The 17,468-nt window shown below is 46.7% G+C and overlaps 1 protein-coding gene across 6 annotated transcripts in view; it reads right to left on the reverse strand.

The window, feature by feature from the left end:
- Positions 1-17,468, reverse strand: part of Mvb12b (multivesicular body subunit 12B) — a 176,847-nt gene that overhangs the window by 152,382 nt on the left and 6,997 nt on the right. For 2 of the 6 annotated variants that reach the window (XM_074053183.1, XM_074053182.1), the window contains exon 1: positions 7,562-7,712. The exons of 1 other annotated variant lie outside the window; for it this stretch is intronic. In XM_074053183.1, the coding sequence (XP_073909284.1) occupies positions 7,562-7,633 (72 nt within the window). In that variant the 5' untranslated portion in view covers positions 7,634-7,712. Of the gene's footprint in view, positions 1-164; positions 2,013-7,561; positions 7,713-8,216; positions 8,367-10,705; positions 14,047-17,468 lie in introns of those variants that run through there. 3 more of the 6 variants (XM_074053184.1, XM_074053188.1, XM_074053185.1) reach the window with 3 other exon arrangements.

Below are 17,468 nucleotides of genomic sequence, written 5' to 3' on the forward strand. Positions count from 1 at the left end.
TGCAGCCCACGTGGGTTGGCCCCACTCACTGCCTGTGGCTTTGCTCAGCAGATGTCCCATGTTCCTGGATCCCCTGCCGCGGGTTCATCCTCACACTTCATGCATCCACTCTGGGGGGCTGAGGGATCCTGCACTCACACAGCGCTCACAACCCAGGAACTTACATTCTGCCAAGCCTGCATCAACAGGACTCGTCCAAGGCCGCTGTCAGCACGAGCTGCATCTGGACTCCCTAAACCATGGCTGCAGCAGCTCTGAGTGCCTGGGCAGCTGAACCCAGGAAGACACTTGCCTAGGAGGCTCTGTGAAGCCGTGGGTGAGCAGGCATCCCAGCCAGGGGTCTCTCTTTTCAGTCTTCTCAAGGGAGTCTTTCAAATGAGTTTCACATCCTGGAGCCTTCAATGGGTGAGATCTGGCTAATTCCAGAGATGTCCTCGGGCATCTTGTCTACAGTCCTGATACAAAATGCTTGGATTTGTTTGTTTGTTCTGGGTTTTGAACTTAGGGCCTTTTGCTCTACTGCTTGAGTAATATCCCCACCATTTTTGCTTTACTTATTTTATTTTTTATTTTTAAAATAGGACCTTGTGCTTTTTCCCAGCCAGGCCTTAGGCCATGAACCTCCTACCTATGCCTCCCATGTAGCTGGTACTATAGACATGTACTACCACACTTAGTTTGTTCTTTGAGATAGGGTCTCAACATTCTTGTCCAGGCTGGCTTCAAACCACAATTCTCCTATCTCTGTCTCTCCAGTTAGCTGGGATTAAGCCATGAGCCACCAGGCCCTGGCTTGCTTGGACTCTTTTCAGTGGTGTTAGTCTCTTTAACAACCACATCCTCCTTCTCTGAAGTCAAACCAAACTACTTTGCTTTCTTTTTTTTTTCCCCATGACCTTTCTGTTCTGCTTTTTGCTCCCTATTCTCACTGTAAACTTGGCTAAGAGCAGTCAGCAATAAACAGGCCACAGTCTGAATGCTATGCTGTCAAATTGATTTGTCCCTTCCTTTTAAATTCAGCCTCACTCAGAGTTTCAGGACATGGACCGAATGTAGACAAATTCTTTGCCAGAATGTAACATGCAGGGCCCCTAGTCCAATTCCCGACAGCATCCTGCTCCCATGTGAAGCCTCGTGAGCAGTCCTTACCCTCCACACTGCTATCGGATTTTGGTCTTCGGAGCTCCACCAGCATTGCCCACTGAGCTCTGCTCACAGCATCCAGGGCTTCTCCAGCCTGAACTGCAAACATTGCCATGTTCCTACCACAACTCACTTCCGAAAGTCAGGTTTGCTCATAGCTACGACCCCATTTCTCTGGCACCAGCTTTTTTATTAGTGACTTTTCTCTCCACGTGACAAACACCTGACAGAAACAACCTAAGGGAAGAAGGATTTATTTGGTTCATGATTTCAGAGGGCTTGGTCCATGTGTTTTGACCCCAAGCATCATGGTGGCAGGAGCTTGCAATAGAGGAGGTTCTCATCTCAGGGAGGACAGGAAGTAGAGAGAGTAGAGAGAGGGAGGGAGAGAGGGAGAGAGAGAGAGAGAGAGAGCAGGAGACTCAAAGGCATGTCCTCAGTAACCTACTTCCTCTGGCTGGTCTCTACCTCCCAAGTTTCCAAGCTCCCCAAATGGTGCCACCAGCTGTGGGCCACTCATTCAAAATACAAGCCTATGGAGGTGGGGTGGAGTTTCATATTCAAATCATAAGACGAGCCATGATGCAAATGGATAGTCCTGCATTTGGGAGCTTACAAGTAGTGAGAGTGTCCTGAGAGGCGTTAAAGCACAGTCCTAAGCCCCACACCCACAAGACCCTGGCTCCAGAAGTCTGGGGGGGCAGCCTGAGAAGACCATTTCCAGAAACCTTCCAGCTGAGGCTGAAACAGTGGTCAACAGTCTGAAATGTAAGTACTTGAGAGGAGGTACTTAATAAATGATGAATGAGTGGAAAGAACCTGAAGGTGACCTTCCACGGAGAAGCAGCTCAGAATGAGCCCCCAGTCTCTCCCTCCCCTCCACTGCTCAGCCAAGAACACCCAACTCCTCCCCAAGAGACACCTACCCACCATTAAAAACCTCTGGGCCACATCTCCCATCCCTTCCCCCCAACCCTCTCCAATACTGTCACTCAGAATCCTGGTCTCAGCATACATGGGTGCACACATACACACAGCCTTGCCTCCTGGAAGGCTAGAAGACTTTCCTAACAGAACTGAACTAGTTCAAAGGCATGCCACACACACCACAGTGGCCAGCTCACAAAGGGCCCTCAGCAAATGGATCAGTGACGGACAAAAGAAAATGAAGGAAGCTCCTAGCCTCTCACAATTGCCCAATTTCATCAGATTATGGAGAACACATAATGCAGCGAGCAATAGTGACAGCAGAAATGTTTGGCCCTTTCCAGAGGGAGTCCCAGCAGGCTGGCTGATGGCCTAGCAGGACAAACTCAGCCCCAAGGGTGAGCTCCTGAGGAGGGGCAGTGGAAGTACATCATTTTCCGGCATTTCCAGAAGCATATCTAACTCAGTGCAGGATACGGGATAAGGGCCTGGGGCGCCCAGGCTTCCTGCTAGAAGAATGCCCTGAGGAGCCTGACGATCTCCAACAATCCCAATCCCCACCCCACATTCTGATTTAATGGGTCTGGACTGGGGCTGAGACAGAATAATGCACAACCAAGGAGCAGCTCCATGGTACTGAGGGGTGGTGACACACTGCAGATATCAAAAGATGTAGGAAATAGCCCAAAGGCAGGGGACTGCAGATGGGGGGTTGCCTCCTTCTGAGGGAGAGCCAGTCACCCTGGAGGACAGAGGGTAGGGGATGTGAGTCTTGCAGGGAGAAGACTGGCACCAACAAAGACACACAGTGGTGTGAACAAACGCGGACTGCTGGGAGATACAAATTTGTGAAATGCTGAAACAAACAAATAAACAAAACCTAACTAAATGCAACAAAGTACCTGTCTGCCTGTCTGCACTGGTACCATCTCTAAAGGTTAAGCAATAATACAACCCTACAAGAGGGGACCCCGTGGTCAGGGAAATGCTCCCCAGGTCTTCAGCTTACTGCTTGGCCAACCAGCGTTCAATGGGTGGATTGCAGGCAGAGAAGAGGAACAGGAATAGAAAGGGTAGGAACTTTGGTGTGAGAGAGACCAGAGCTCAAACTGCAGCTCTGACCTTCATAGCTGGGCAACTCTGCAAGTTAACCAGACTGGGCCTGAATTTCCACCCCACAAAATTGGAAGCATAGATGATATTTTCTCTACAGAATTGTAGTATTTATAAAGTATCCACAATTTGCATCAAAGGACATACTCAACAGAGTAAAAAGGCAGCCTGATGAATGGGAGAAAATCTTTGCAAATCATATCCAATGCGGGCTTACTACCCAAATCTGGGAAGGACTATAACTAAACAACCATAATCAAATCACTCAATTACAAAGTGGGCAAAGGACTAAAATAAACATTTCTCCCAAGATGTCATACAAATGGCAAACAAGCCTGTTCAACATCGCTAGTCAAAACCGAGCCCACGATGAAGGGTCACCTTACACCCATCAGAATGGTACCTCCAAACATAACTAAGCAAGCAAAGAAGAAACAGCACCCCGAAAGCAACCAGTACCGGCAAGGAAGTGGAGAAATTAGAAACTGTGATATACTGTGGGTGGGAATATAGGATGCAACCATCATGTTATGGAAAACAGTGTGCTGGTCCCTGAAAAAAGGAAAAATAACATTTCCATATGGATCCAGAAATTCCATCTCCAGGCATATACCCAGCAGAATTGAACGCAGGGTCACAGGGAGCTATTTGGACGTCTATGTTCAGAGCAGCATTACTGACAATGGCCAAAAGGTGGAAGCAATTTGGGTCTACCTATGGATGGATGAGTCAACACAGGGGGCATACACATGCCATGGACTATTAGCCAGCCTTTGAAAGGAAGGGCTCATGCTACAAAATGATGAACCTGGAGAATAGTCTGTTACGTGAAATAAGTCCATCTCACACATACATACAAAATACTGTTTGATTCCCGTTCTATGAGGTCTCAGAGCTGTCAATAGAGTAGGATGGCTGGCTGTCACAGTGGGGAAAGACACGGGTTGCCGTTTAATGGGTGCAGAGTTTTGCAAGGAGAAGAAGTTCTGGAGATCAGCTGCACACAATGTGAATGTACTTAATAGCACTAAAAATGATTCCAATGGTAGATTTCATGTTGTGTATACTTAGCAATTGTTTGAGGTATCTAGAATGAGGGTTCTCAAATTTCAGCCAGCATCAGTCCAAACCAAACTTGCTTATTTAAAATGTGGTTTCCAGGGTCCCTTTCGCAGAGACTCAGCCGCAATAAAGTCTGGGTGGGAAGCCCCGGGGTCTGCATTTTCGTTAACAGCCCAGGCATACTTGTTATTGGAAACTCATTTATTTCTCGCTTCTAAAGGATCAGGGGACTTCTTTTGAACACTGTGCTCTGATGAGCAGTATTTATTGTTTAAAAAAAGTGTGTGGTATGGTGTGTGTGCATACCTGTATGTATAGATATTAAGACCTAAGGAACAAAGTGGGGCAGAAGCTAGCCATAGGCTCAACGTGAGGACCTCAGTCCTCAGGGAAACGTGAGCTATAAAGCAGCTGTGTGCAGCCCTGGGCTCCAGGCCCACGGGGCTCTCACATTTCTGTCTGGACAAGCTCTGTATCTCGCCAGAAGCGTGTCAAGTAAACCAAATACATACCCACAGGATGTCCCCAACAAGGGAGGTAATGTCTCACACACACACACACACACACACACACACACACACACACACACACACACACACACACACACACACACACACACACACACCCTGTAGTAGCTTTGCCTCCCAGGCAGCTGGAGAGAGGAAATCTGACTGACTCAGGCACGGCTACTGTGCAAACAGCAAAGGGAGCCCACAATTCCCAAGCGGAGAAGTGCAGAAGGCCAAGGCGAATCCTGGGGCCAGTGGAACCCAGGCAGGAGAGGAAGCAGCCTGGGGAGAGGCAGCGGCTGCAGGAACTCACACCTTGCCTTCATGAGTGAAAGGAAGCTCTGCTCACTCAACCACAGCCAATAACCAGTGTCCTCAGCCAGACCACATCCAACTGCCCGTGTAGTCACTTGTTCTCTGTTGCTGTAATAGTACCTTTGACATTTTTGATGCTCAACTCCAACACCACCAATACTTTGCAGTAAGTCGAGGGTGTCACTCTTTGGGCATGAAGATTGGACACCTTCCAACCTGCTACAGCAGAGAGGCCCAGGACACTTGGATTCTGACCCCTTTTCCCAGGAGCAGATCTGCCATGAAACAGATTAAATTTGGGGAACCTCCTTTACCCTTTCCAAAGCCCTCTGTGTTCCCATGGTTGTGTGGTTTTGTAACATGAACAAAACCAAGATATTCTTAAATTCATTTTGTGTTGACAACCCGACCAACAATTTATATAAGTTTGGAACCCACAAAACCAGGATCTGCCAGTGGATACTGCCTCAGTTTCATGAGGGTTCCATCTCTGGCAGGCCAAGTGTGGTCACATACATTAGCTTGCTCAGCCTTCCTGACTGACCCCTTATGGGGTAGGTTTAGTTGTATGCCACTTTTGCAATTAGGAAAAACGGGGATTGCCAGACCTGAGGTCTAGAAAGTGGCCTGAGTTCAACTCAACCCTCAAATCCAAGCCCAGTGTTGAGGACACCATCATTCCCTACTTGCCTTGATAGGAATGAAATAATAACTACAAGCGAAAAAGCACTCTAAAAACAAACAAATGAAACTTCTCTGGATTAATCAGTTAACAAACCCTTAATAAGAAGGAGCTGAGGACACAGTTCAGTGGTAAAGCACTTGCCTAGCATGTGCAAGGCCGAGTTTGATCCCTAGCACCACAAAAAAAAAATAAATAAAAAAAATAACTACTAACTTTTCTTGCAATATTTCATTTACATCTCATTATAAGCCTAGGAGACAGACACAGTCATTAGTTTTACTCTACAGATGAGGAAACTGAGAATAAGAAAGGTGCACTCATTTGCCCGACAACACACAGTAAGCAAGAAAGCCAAGACTTAAGCAGTGGTGTAATTCTAAAGGCTTTGCACTAAACCACACTGCAATACTCTCAAAGTGGAGAACGCTCACCAGCAAGATATAGGAAGGGCAGGAAAACGCTTTTAGCAGACATCAGGGACCTAAGAGCTAGAAGGAAGGACTGGAAGCTGCAAGAGAGAAGACAGTTCTAGGCTCAGATCAATTAACCAGCTCCGCATCAATTGCTCTCAAGTCTTGTGCATAGGACCCCGCAGAAGCCCCAGTCTCTCAGAGATCCACTTACTCATTCTGAGCATGGCACAGTTCCTCAAAGCACCCACATGATTCCCAGGCAGCAAGAAAGATGCCACCACCTCCTGTAACTAACCTTCAAGTACTCTGAGTTTTCAGTTAGTCTAGGTTTTTACAAAGCTTATCTTTTAACTCTTCCAAGGCTTTTCTGGGGCAGCTGATAAGATTTCTAGCCCTGTTAAAATAAGATGAGATCCAGCCAGCTGTCCAGCAATGTACAGTGAGATTATACTGAGAAGGAACCACCACAGACAAAGGCCCCTAAAGAGGAGTGGGCCTGTGTCTGTCTCTGTGGCTGAAATCCAGGGACTCTGGCTCTCTGGTGGGGGCAGGGAGCAGAAAAGGGGCAATAGCCATTTGCCTTGTGTGGGCCTGTGGTTTTCTTCTGTGACTTGCTGTACAGGCTGTTGAGGGACAGGGGACAGAGGAGTTGCATCTTTAATGGAGAGAAAAGGCTGATGATTTAGGAACAGCTGTGTGCAGTGACAAAAAGAGGACAAAGACGCTCCTGGGTCTACCTTGTTCCCTGGGGATGAAATGTCCCTGAGACTCTGTTTCTGTGCCTGGCTTACCCTGGTGCACTGCAGGGCCCTCACCACTTCCACCATCCTTAAAGGATGGGGACTCCAAGGCCGGAGTACCTAAGCCCTGCCTGCCTCTCATCTTTGAAGACAGGTGCCCTAAGATTGGGGGTGTCCCCTCTGCAGTGTCCAGGTCACAGAAGTGGCTGGCACCCCCAAAGGATGCCTGCAGGTTGGGTCAGGTCAGGTGCACTCTTCCTCTACACCCACGTGACCACAGAGCGCTGGACCCCAGGCCAGGCGACTGTCCCCAGTGTGTCCCGCGAGGGGGTGGGGGGCCTCTCACGGAGCCTCTCCCCTGTCCTGGCCTTGGGGACACCCGAGTGAGTCCCCAGCTCCCTCCTGCCTGCGGCCACCACCAGGCCAAAGCAAGCCGGGGACTGACTGCCTGACGGACTGACCGGGAGCAGGCGCGGCGGCGAGCGCGGGGCCCGGCGGAGGCCACTCTGGCCTGTTCCCCGCAGCGGGCCGGGCATGGAGCCCGCAGGCCGCGGCCGCCCGGCTCCTCCCGCCCCACGGTCCCCGGCCCCGCGCGCCCCGGCCCCGGCCCCGGCCCGCAGAGACCCCCGCGGCGGCCGCCCGGCCTCACTTAACTGTTCCGCGCTGGGGCGGCGGCGGCGGCGGCGGCGGGTCCCGGCTCCGTCTCACGCAGAAGCAGCTTCTCATCGCCCGGGCGGCGCGGGAGGGGCCGGGCCCGGGGCCCAGGCGGCGGGAGCCGGCGCCGCAGCTCGAGCGCGAGCCTCACCGGGGCGGCGGCGGCGGCGGCGGCGGGAGGGGGGGGCGGGGCGCGGCCCGGTGGCGACGGCGACAGCGACAGAGACAAGCCCGGGCTCCTCCGGACCCCAGCGCTGACTCCGAGAGAGGCTCGGGCGGGAGGGGGCGCAGGAGCCTTGGCGTCCCCCCCGCCCCAGCCCCGCACCCCGCCTCCGCGGCCCAGCCCCGGCCAGGCCCCGGCCTCGCCCAGCTCTGCCTCGGAGCCCCGGGAGCGAGCGCCCGGCCTCGCGGAGCCTGGGGCCTCGGCGATCCCCTCCCCCAAGCTGGCCTTTTCCGGGGACGCCCGGCTCGGCCCCTCCTCTAGGCCTCGCTCTACCCTAGACTGGTGCCCCTGAAGCCCCCAGGTCCCCCGCCCCAGCCCAGAGTGGCTTCTTCCAGGGACGCTTGTCCACTTCAGCCCTCCTAGGCTTTGCTGAACCTCAGGGCAGTCAATCCCTCTACTCTCCCCACTGCCCAGCTGGCCTCTTAGACTGACCCCAGTCTCCTAGCAGTTCTCCGTCTCCCCTTCTGCTGGGCAAATGATTTACCCACAGAGGCCTACAACCAGGTTTGTGCGGCCACCCCAGGGAAGCACGGAGAGCAAGAGGGAGAAGTGGGAGTCCTGCTCCTGCAGTTCTGGGGAAAGGTACAGCCAGAGGATGAAATGGAACTGGATGAGGAGAGAAGTCCAGAGCTGACCCTGGACTGCAGGAGCAGACTTGGCTCATTAACCACACATGCCCCACACTGCCCAGCCAGCAGTCCCAGGCTGAGAAGCGTGCTATTTGAAAGGATTCTGGCCAGGAAGGTGGCACATTTAGAGCAGAGGACCATACAGATGTGATCTGGCTGGTGGAGTGGCTCAAGTGGAGCGTGAGGCCCTGAGTTCAAACTCCAGCACCATATAAATGTGTGTGTGTGTGTATAGATAGATCGATCGATAGACAGATAGATAAGAAGTAATTAGCATCTATTTGCTTATGCATTAGAATCTCATTTTCACATGTTCCAGGCTTTTCCTGTGGGGAAGCTGCCCAAATGCATGCATTTCAAGCAACTGTGTCACTCAGAAGTGCCTCTGGTTCTGATGGTTTCTCAGAAGTTCTATCACAACATCAGGGGATAGACAATCCTGTTATTTAAACTGCCACACAGCAAAAGAAAAGAAAAATGTTTTCATTTCCCAGTTTGAGCATAACTCTGATACCAAAATCCAACAGAGATAACACCCAAAAGGAGAACTGTAGTCCCCCGGGAATTTAATGAGTGTCTTTTAAAAAGGGCTTCTGCAGTCTAACCAGTTGAGAAAATGTTGCATGCCTTTTATTGTCTACTTTTTGGGGAATCACAGTAAGTGTCAGTATATGCAGGTCTCTTTGAAGTCCAGGAGTTAAAACAAAAAACAAACAAACCAGTCTGTTTTACCTGGAATTTCCCAAATTCATTTGGGCTAAGATCCCATCTTTTCAAGCCTCACTGATTAATCTCCAACCTCTCAATCACTGCTGCAGAGCAGCACACTTAAGTCTATGTTAGCTGCAAAACTACTAAATCAGATTTTAGCAGTCTGAATCCAGTTTGCTATAAAATAAGACAAGCCTTATGATGATCAAGCAAGATTTATTCCAGAAGTGCAAAGATAAAATTCAACATTAAAGTATCAGTAAATTTGCTACATTGTTAAAGGAAAACAAATCACAGGATATTATCAACAGGATAGATGTTCTAAAAGTACTTGATATATCTCAATACCAGTGGGTTTATAACTTTCAGTTAACTAGGAAGAAAATTTAAGCCACCAATAAAGTTAGTGGCAAAGCAGTAAAGGCATTCTCTTTAAAGTCAGAAATGATACAAGGATGACTGCTGCAATTGTTACGGGCTAAAGCCAATGAAATAAGATAAGAAAAACAAATGTTGGGAAGGAAGAGAACATTCTCATTATTTGTTCATGATTTAAGTGCTTCCCTAATAATAAAAATCAAGAGAATCAACTAAAAATATTACCAACTTTGTTAAGGTAGCCAATTATAACATAAACATCAAAATCAATGGCTTTTCTAAATGTCAGAGAGAGTCTTCTTTTCTAAACAGAGGGACTTCCATTAGAATAAGATTCTTAGCTGCTTTCCACCCTGGAGAAAGAAGAATGAGTTTGGAAGAAGTGATTAATGAATTTGGGGGAAGAAAGTAGACAAGAACAGGTACTTCTGAATTCTCTTTTTGGATTTGGTTGAGCAGAAAGCAAATATTTTCACAATTAAGAAAATGGACTGTTTCTGGGGCCATATGTGCTATTGTCACACAGTGCCTAAAGCTATAGAAATAAATCTAATCCACGAAGAAATACAGCAATTCCACTTAGCTGATCGATCAGCTTTGTGAGTGATAATGGTAGTATTTTTCCATCCTGTTTCCTTTCCTCTCTGCCTTTGTTTGTTCCAAACTCAGAAGGAGGGGAGAGATGACTTATAAAGTTCCCCATACACAACACTACACACCAGTGAGTTTCATTTGTAAATTGTGATGGAAAAATTAGATTCATGTGAGTAATAAATATTATAAGGCATAGTCTAGTCATAAGGTTAACAAGAAATGGCAAGGTCCATAGAAAGAAAACTACAGAACCTTACCAAAAGACATAAAAGAAACTGTCACAAATGGAACCATATAGCAAGTCCCTGGGCAGAAAGTCCCAACACTGTAAAAATATCCTATCTCCCAAATTCAATTTATAAATTTATAGATCTGTACCAAAGAATCAATATGACTTGGAGGATGGAATGAAATAAGGCATGAAAAAATTATTTTAAAGCTTATCTTGATAAACGCATATGAGAGAAAACCCAGGACGTTTTTGAAATAGAAAAAAAGAAGGAACATACCTCTAAAAGGATATTAAAATACAATGTAAAACTGCAGTAAATAAACTATGAGCTCCTAGTGCAGGAAATACACTTTTATCATATATGAGATTTTACTTACAAATGCTTTCTGTTCATCCATTGGTCATTTTGGGTATCCTAATACAAATTTATATGTTCCCATATGCCCTACTCCAAACCATATTATCTGGTCTCAGCCAGTCCAGTAACTTCCTTACTGATCTCCTGCCTTTGCCCCCACCCAAACAATGGAAAATAGCAACCAACACAATCACTAAAAACAATGAGAAAGTGAAACAGGTCACTCCCTTGCTTACTGCCCTCCAGTGACTTTCCATGAAATGAAATTAAATTTAAAATAAAATTTTACAGGCATGAGCCACTATGATCGAGCAGTGAGCATTTTCATGGAGTGGTGTCAGCATTTCATATGTGTGTGCCCTTTGCTCATGTTGATAGAATAATCGATCCAAAATAGACTACTCAACATGGAGGAATGTTCAAAGATAATTATTTCAGCATTGCTTATGAGAAAGTATTCCTCCCCTAAATGTCTAGCAATAGAAGACTGAGTCATTTAAAAAGTAAATGGACATAGAAACGTTATTTTGTTAAGTAAAAAGCAGGTTATGCAACAGAATGCATTTGTTTTATGAGCTCACCAATTTTATATGTATTTGTATTTATTTATACATATTCAGATATGAATAAATAAAATGTATATATACTTTTAACAGTGGCTACGTGTTGGGGGTGGTTCACATAGAAACTCTCATTCTCTGTTTTAGCATGTTCATATCACTTAGGATCATGGACACAAATGACAGAAACCCCAATCAACAGTAGCTTCTACAGCAGACATTCAAGTGCCTGGCCAGCAGACACCTGCCTTCAGTCTTCTTGTATGTGAGCTGAAGCCATTAAGAACATAGGCTGTTCCCTCCTCTCTGACATCTTAGCTTGTCTTTTAGCCTCACATTTGTTGCCTCATGGGCACAGGATTGCTCCCCTGTCTTCTGATGTCATGGTCTCTTTTTGCAAATCAAGGGATGGAGGGCAAAAACATTCTCAGAAACTCCCCAGCAGCCCCACTAAGATTGCATTGGCCAGAAATGGTCACATGACCACTCCTCACTGCAAGGAAGGCTGGGAAATCGGCCTTGCAAATCATGGTCACCTCCTGGGACTTGTCATATTGCCAAGCCAATTTAAAAAAAAAAAAAATCACCATTCTGTTACCAGAGAAGAAGGCAATTAAGACTTCTAAAAGTTTTAATAATGAACATATATGACCTTTTATAATCGGGGCAAATGTCACTGCATTTAAGACAGGGAAAAAAAAACCCAATGCCACAAACAGTACTTTGTCTGAGACGGGGATAGAGGGAGGAGAGCAGCAGAAAACGGGTCATCCTGCTTACCAGGCTTCACCACACAGAACTTGCAGATTCTGAAGCTCAGATCCCCACTTTCTCCGTCTTTGGCCCTTCTTAAGGACTCTCTCAATTAATATATACATCATTACCCCTCGACTGTTTTCTGGTATTGATCTGTGGGTACTTGAATGGATAGATTCTGCCCCGAGGGAGTAAGAACAAAATCTCATCAGTTGACAGCCTTGCTGGCCAAACAGAACATTCCCCTGGTCTGCACAGTTTTTGGTCAGGTCTGTGCTCTCAGAATGCACACAGGTGCTTGTAGGAGCTGAAGGCTAGTAGGTGGCATTGACATATTTGTGGGACAGGTATGTAAATGTGGCTTGCTCTCTTTCACAAGATGAATGTAAGAAATAAAGAGAGAATCCCCACCAACGGTGCTGTTGTAACTAAGGAGCCAAACACATGTAGACCTGGGTTTAAAAGCACAGCATATTGACAGATCCAAATTGTGTCTTTTCACACTGTCCATAATTGAGAGGAGCTGTGACCTGGAGAGCAGGCACAAAGAAAAACTACTCCTTTTTCTTTACATTGTAAGCTTTTGGAGGCCTGGCACCTTCAGGGCTTTGTGTCTCCTACTCACCACTCCAGGACACAGTAAGCACTCAACAAACATCTCTGAAGTGAATAGTATTAGCCCTCAATGGCAAACGTTAGGAATCACGATATGCATAAAGTGTTTATCTCAGCACAGGCATTGTTCCAGAAAGCACGAAGTGTGATCCCCACCTTATACCTACAGAGCCTGGAACTCGGAGAGATGGCTGATTTCCTACATCACACCATGGGAAGTCACTGTGGGAGGCAGGAGTCTGAGGTGTCAGGCTCCAAAGGGAATGCCTGGAACTTCACTCAACAAAACTCTGGCACAGATTTCCAAGGACCTGGGAACACTGTGTTGGCAAGAGCCCAGATTCTATATGTGACGGGTGGCCCTTCACTCCCTCAGCAGGAGTCCTGGCTGGACTTCTAGATTTAGGGAGATGAACAGAGTTAGTTTTGCCTCCAGGCTAGAGGGGGGTTAGGATATTGTTGTTTAACAATTATTCAGTTGTCAGGAACAGAAGTATATGCAAACTAGGTAGGGATTCTCATAGACATGGTCATAAGGCAGGGAAACTGCAAGGGCTTTTCCAGGGCCATATGTCCTTCACTATTCCTTCTCCTGTGTGTCTGTCTTAGTTCTTTGCCTTTCCCAACAGACTACTTTTTGTCCTCTTCTTGTTCACAGTCTCACATGGCTGCCATGATGGTATCCTCTCCACACTGCCCATCACAGCAGTCCCAGTGACCTGCAGACACTGACAATCATCTCTGAGTCCCAATCAGGCTAATGGGAGATAATCTGAATGGTTGGGTGTACCCTGGGCCCAATGAACAGGGTCACGTGTATCTACCCACTCCCATGTACCCGGCACTAGGCCAAGGAGCAGTAGATTTGAGGGGTACAAAACTTGTGAAGTTTGGGGCTGCAGATACACTCAGAAAGATCCAAACTAGACAGGAAAACACCAGCTGGACCTCCTTGACCTTAGGCCATTCTGTGCTCCAGACGTCAGCCTCATTCTCTCTCATCACAGAGCTGCTCTCTCCCTCCACATGGTAGACACGGACTGCTGAAAGTTTTGTATCTTCCTGTGGCTTCTATCACTATACAAGAATTGGCTAAAGTTCACTTTTAAGATCTTGGGAAAAGATTCTGATTGGTTCAACTACGATCAGGTGACTACCCTGGCCCAATCAAGGCTGTCCAGAGAGTCAGCGTCATAAAAGATCACAGTTGCTTCTGTAATAGACAAATCCACCAATGTACTGACCCAGGGTGTATTACGATTTTGTTTGATGGTCTCCTCTACTACCATCACCCCTTCCCAAATGGTTCTCAAATGCAGGGATCCTGGCGCCATCATCTCCATCCTATTCCACCTCACAATTAGTGTCAGACCAGCTGGCTGTTTCCTTCTTACCACCATGTTCTTACCCATCCCTGGAAGTTAACTCTTCCTTCCTTCCTTCCTTCCCTCCCTCCCTCCCTTCCTTCTTCACTTGTCCCCCTATGAGCTTTAAATTCTAATCCCAATAATTCAGTTCTTCATATGCCAAGCTTCTAATGAAAGATTTCAAATAACCATTTCTCTTTGAAGAAATTAGCTCTTGCAAATCAAAGGCATATTTATCTTTCAGACCATTTCTCTGCTGCAGATTTTTTTTTAATCTTAACTTTTTGCAAGGCTCCTTTTTTTTTAATAGCAGTGTTAGGTTCATAGCAACGTTGAGCACAAAGTACAAAGATTTCCCATGTGTCCCTGTCCTCACCACACACACGGCCTCCTCAGCTGCAAACATTCCCCACCCAGCTGTGTAATTTGTCACAACTGATGAGGCTACATTGACACATCATTGTCACCCAAAATTCACAGTTTACATAAGGGTCCCCTCTTGGTGTTGTACATCCAATGTGTTTGGACAAATATACAATGACATGTGTCCACTGTGAGAGTCCCATACAGAGACTGCCTTGAAAATTCTCCACATTCCACCTGTTTATCCCCCACACCATCACTGGAAACCACTGAGTTTGGTTTTTCTTTTTTTGTCTGTCTCCATAGTTTCGCCTTTTCCAGAATGTCATCTCATTGAAATTGTATAGTCTGTAGTATTTCAGTTTGATTTCTCTCACCTAGTAATGTGCACTGAAGATCCTCTGTATCTTTTCATGGCTTGATAGTTCCTTTCTTTTTAATTCTGAATAATATTCTATCCTCTGGATGCCCCACAGTTCATCCACTCACCTACGAAGGACATCTGCTAGCTTCAAATTTTGGTAATTATGGAGAAAGCAGCTATAAAAATCCTTGCATGGGCATAAGCTTCCACCAAATACCAAGAAGCACGATTGCTGGATTAGATGGTAAGAGTATGTTTAGTTTTATAAGAAACTGTCAAATGGTCTTCCAAAATGACCACACCATTTCACATCCCATCAGTAGTGAATGAGCACTCTGCCCCTCCATGTCCTCACCAGCATTTGGTGGCATCAGTGTTTTAGATTTTGGCCATTCTAGTAAGTCCACGATAGTATTTCGTTGTTTTTAATGTGCTTGTCTCTAATGACATACTTCATATACTTATTTGCCATCTCCACGTCTTCTTTGTGAGGTATCTGTTAAGGTCCTGGGCTCATTTTTTAATTGGGTTGTTTGTTTTCTTCTTTTGAGTTTTAAGAATTCTTTGCATATTCTGCAGCAATCCTTTATCAGATGTGTCTTTTGCAAATATTTTCTCCCCATCCCGTGGCTTGTCTTCTCATATTCTTGATGCTGTGAATTTTAGTAGTGAATTTTGAAAATTCTAAGCCAAGACTCTAACCCTTTGCTTCTTCTGCTTGCTTGTTTTGTTTTGCCTCATTTCTTCCCTTAGGTACCAAGTCTGAATTTAAAAGAGAGAAGAGGTTCAGGCTGAGATGCCATGAAGAATTTCCAAGAGAAAACATATTCTACAATCTCCTAAAATATTGGTCAACGACACAGATGTTATAGCACAGTGAGAAGTGATTTGCCAAGGGTATCAATGCATAAAGTCAAAGTGGTGTGGGAACAGGATGTAGTCATTCTTCTAGGATGAAGCTCACAGAGAGGATGTATAAGTTGGTTCTGAAAGAATGGGACAGTCCAGTCCCCAGCTGGCCTGATAAGGAGTGTCATGCACACTTGCACAATGTAGAAGAAAGGGTGAGAGGGTTGCTGAGAGAGCCAAGCCCACCTGGAAGGATCTGGAGTCCCATACTAAGGTCCACTGAGAGCCACACAATCTCATTTTTTAAAAAATGGGTTTAAACTCAGCTTTATTTAAATGACTCCAAATTACCTGGGTCTAGCCTGTTCCTGTTGCATGAAAGTCACACTTTTATACTTCACAGCTGGCCTGCCACGCCCATCTGCATGTCTAGTGTCTGGTGGGCATCCCAGGTGTAACACGTCTGGACCTGGACTCCTGATCCTTCTCCTCCCTCAGTCCTCCCGAGCTTGTCTGTTGGAAACTCCATCTTTCCTGTTGCACAGCCAAAAACCTGGGAGCCATCTTTACCTCCTGATTGTCCCTCATACCTCACATCCAGTATGCCAGCCTCAAAGCTCAGAGGTCCCTCTTCTGAGTGCCCAGGTTATGTCCAGCTGTGTGGGAGAAGGTAGAACAGGTAGCATTTGAAGGATGCATGCAAGTTGGCTAGGCAAAAACTAGTAGGGCTGGGGCTCAGGGACAGGGTGCTCCAGGCAGAAGGAACATGTGTAGAGGCACAAAAGTGAAGAAAGTGCCTCGTGATGGTGGTTGTGCGGAGGGGCCAGGTGAAGTAAGGCTGCATAAGAGTCTGGCTGGCTCCTGAAGGCCCCGACAGCAATCTTGGTCTGCCTCTCAGGACCCTCTGGAGGCTGTCACCAAACACCAAGGCATATGCCTGTCCACCTATTTGGCCTCTCTTGGCTCTCAGCTCAGCATCCTTAGTTGGAGTAACCCTCTGTGTTCAGCTTTGGACTTTGGTTCCTGGAGTCTCCAAGTACCAGCAGTTCATAGACAGTGCTTGTCAGTAGACAGGAAATGCAAACAGAGGAATGAGACAAATGAGGCCGGTGTAGCATTATACAAACAGAATCGCATTTCTGTCTGTGTGTTACCACAGCGTGAAAATGACTGGACATTCTGAACATCAACAGGGCATTCGGAAGGCCCTGGCTTAAAATCTAAGCTGAACAGTGTATATAAAATCCATACTGGGGCCACTATGGTTCAGATGCAGTTGGTACCCACTAAAAGTCATGCTGAAATGTAACTGAGGCTTTAAAAAGTGACTAGGGCCCTGGGAGAGATGTGTGCTGCTCTCCCAGGACTGGGCCAGTTACTTGGCGAGTGGGCTGCTCTACAACAAGGGTCCCCTTGTGTTTGGCCCTTTTTGCACAAGGCTGCTTGCCACTACACTTCCCACTATAAGTTGAAACAGCAAGAGGCTCTCTCCAGCACTGTGCTCTCTGACTTTCCAGAGTCCAGAACCATGAGCCAAAATGAACTTCTTTGCTTACAAACTACCCAGTCTTGAGTATTTTGTTACAGAAACAGAAAACAGACTAAGACAGGTGCCCTAAGGGGAAAGACATCTCAAAGAGGTGAGCAGCTATTGAAGTAACAGGCCTATATGGTTCCAATTGAGAGAGACCCAACATGAATATGAAGATAACATAGTCAAAGAAGACAAACTGAATTTATTTATTTGTTTGTTTTGAGACAGGGTCATGCTATGTGCCAAGGCTGGCCTTGAACTATCTATGTATCCCAGGCGGGCCTTATGACTGCGCTCAAATTTGTGATCCTCCTGCCTCAGCCTCCCAAGTTCTGGGATCACAGACTTACACCACCCTGCCCAGTTTGATAAAC

This window comes from Castor canadensis, chromosome 13 (assembly GCF_047511655.1).
Source record: "Castor canadensis chromosome 13, mCasCan1.hap1v2, whole genome shotgun sequence".
NCBI lineage: Eukaryota > Metazoa > Chordata > Mammalia > Rodentia > Castoridae > Castor > Castor canadensis.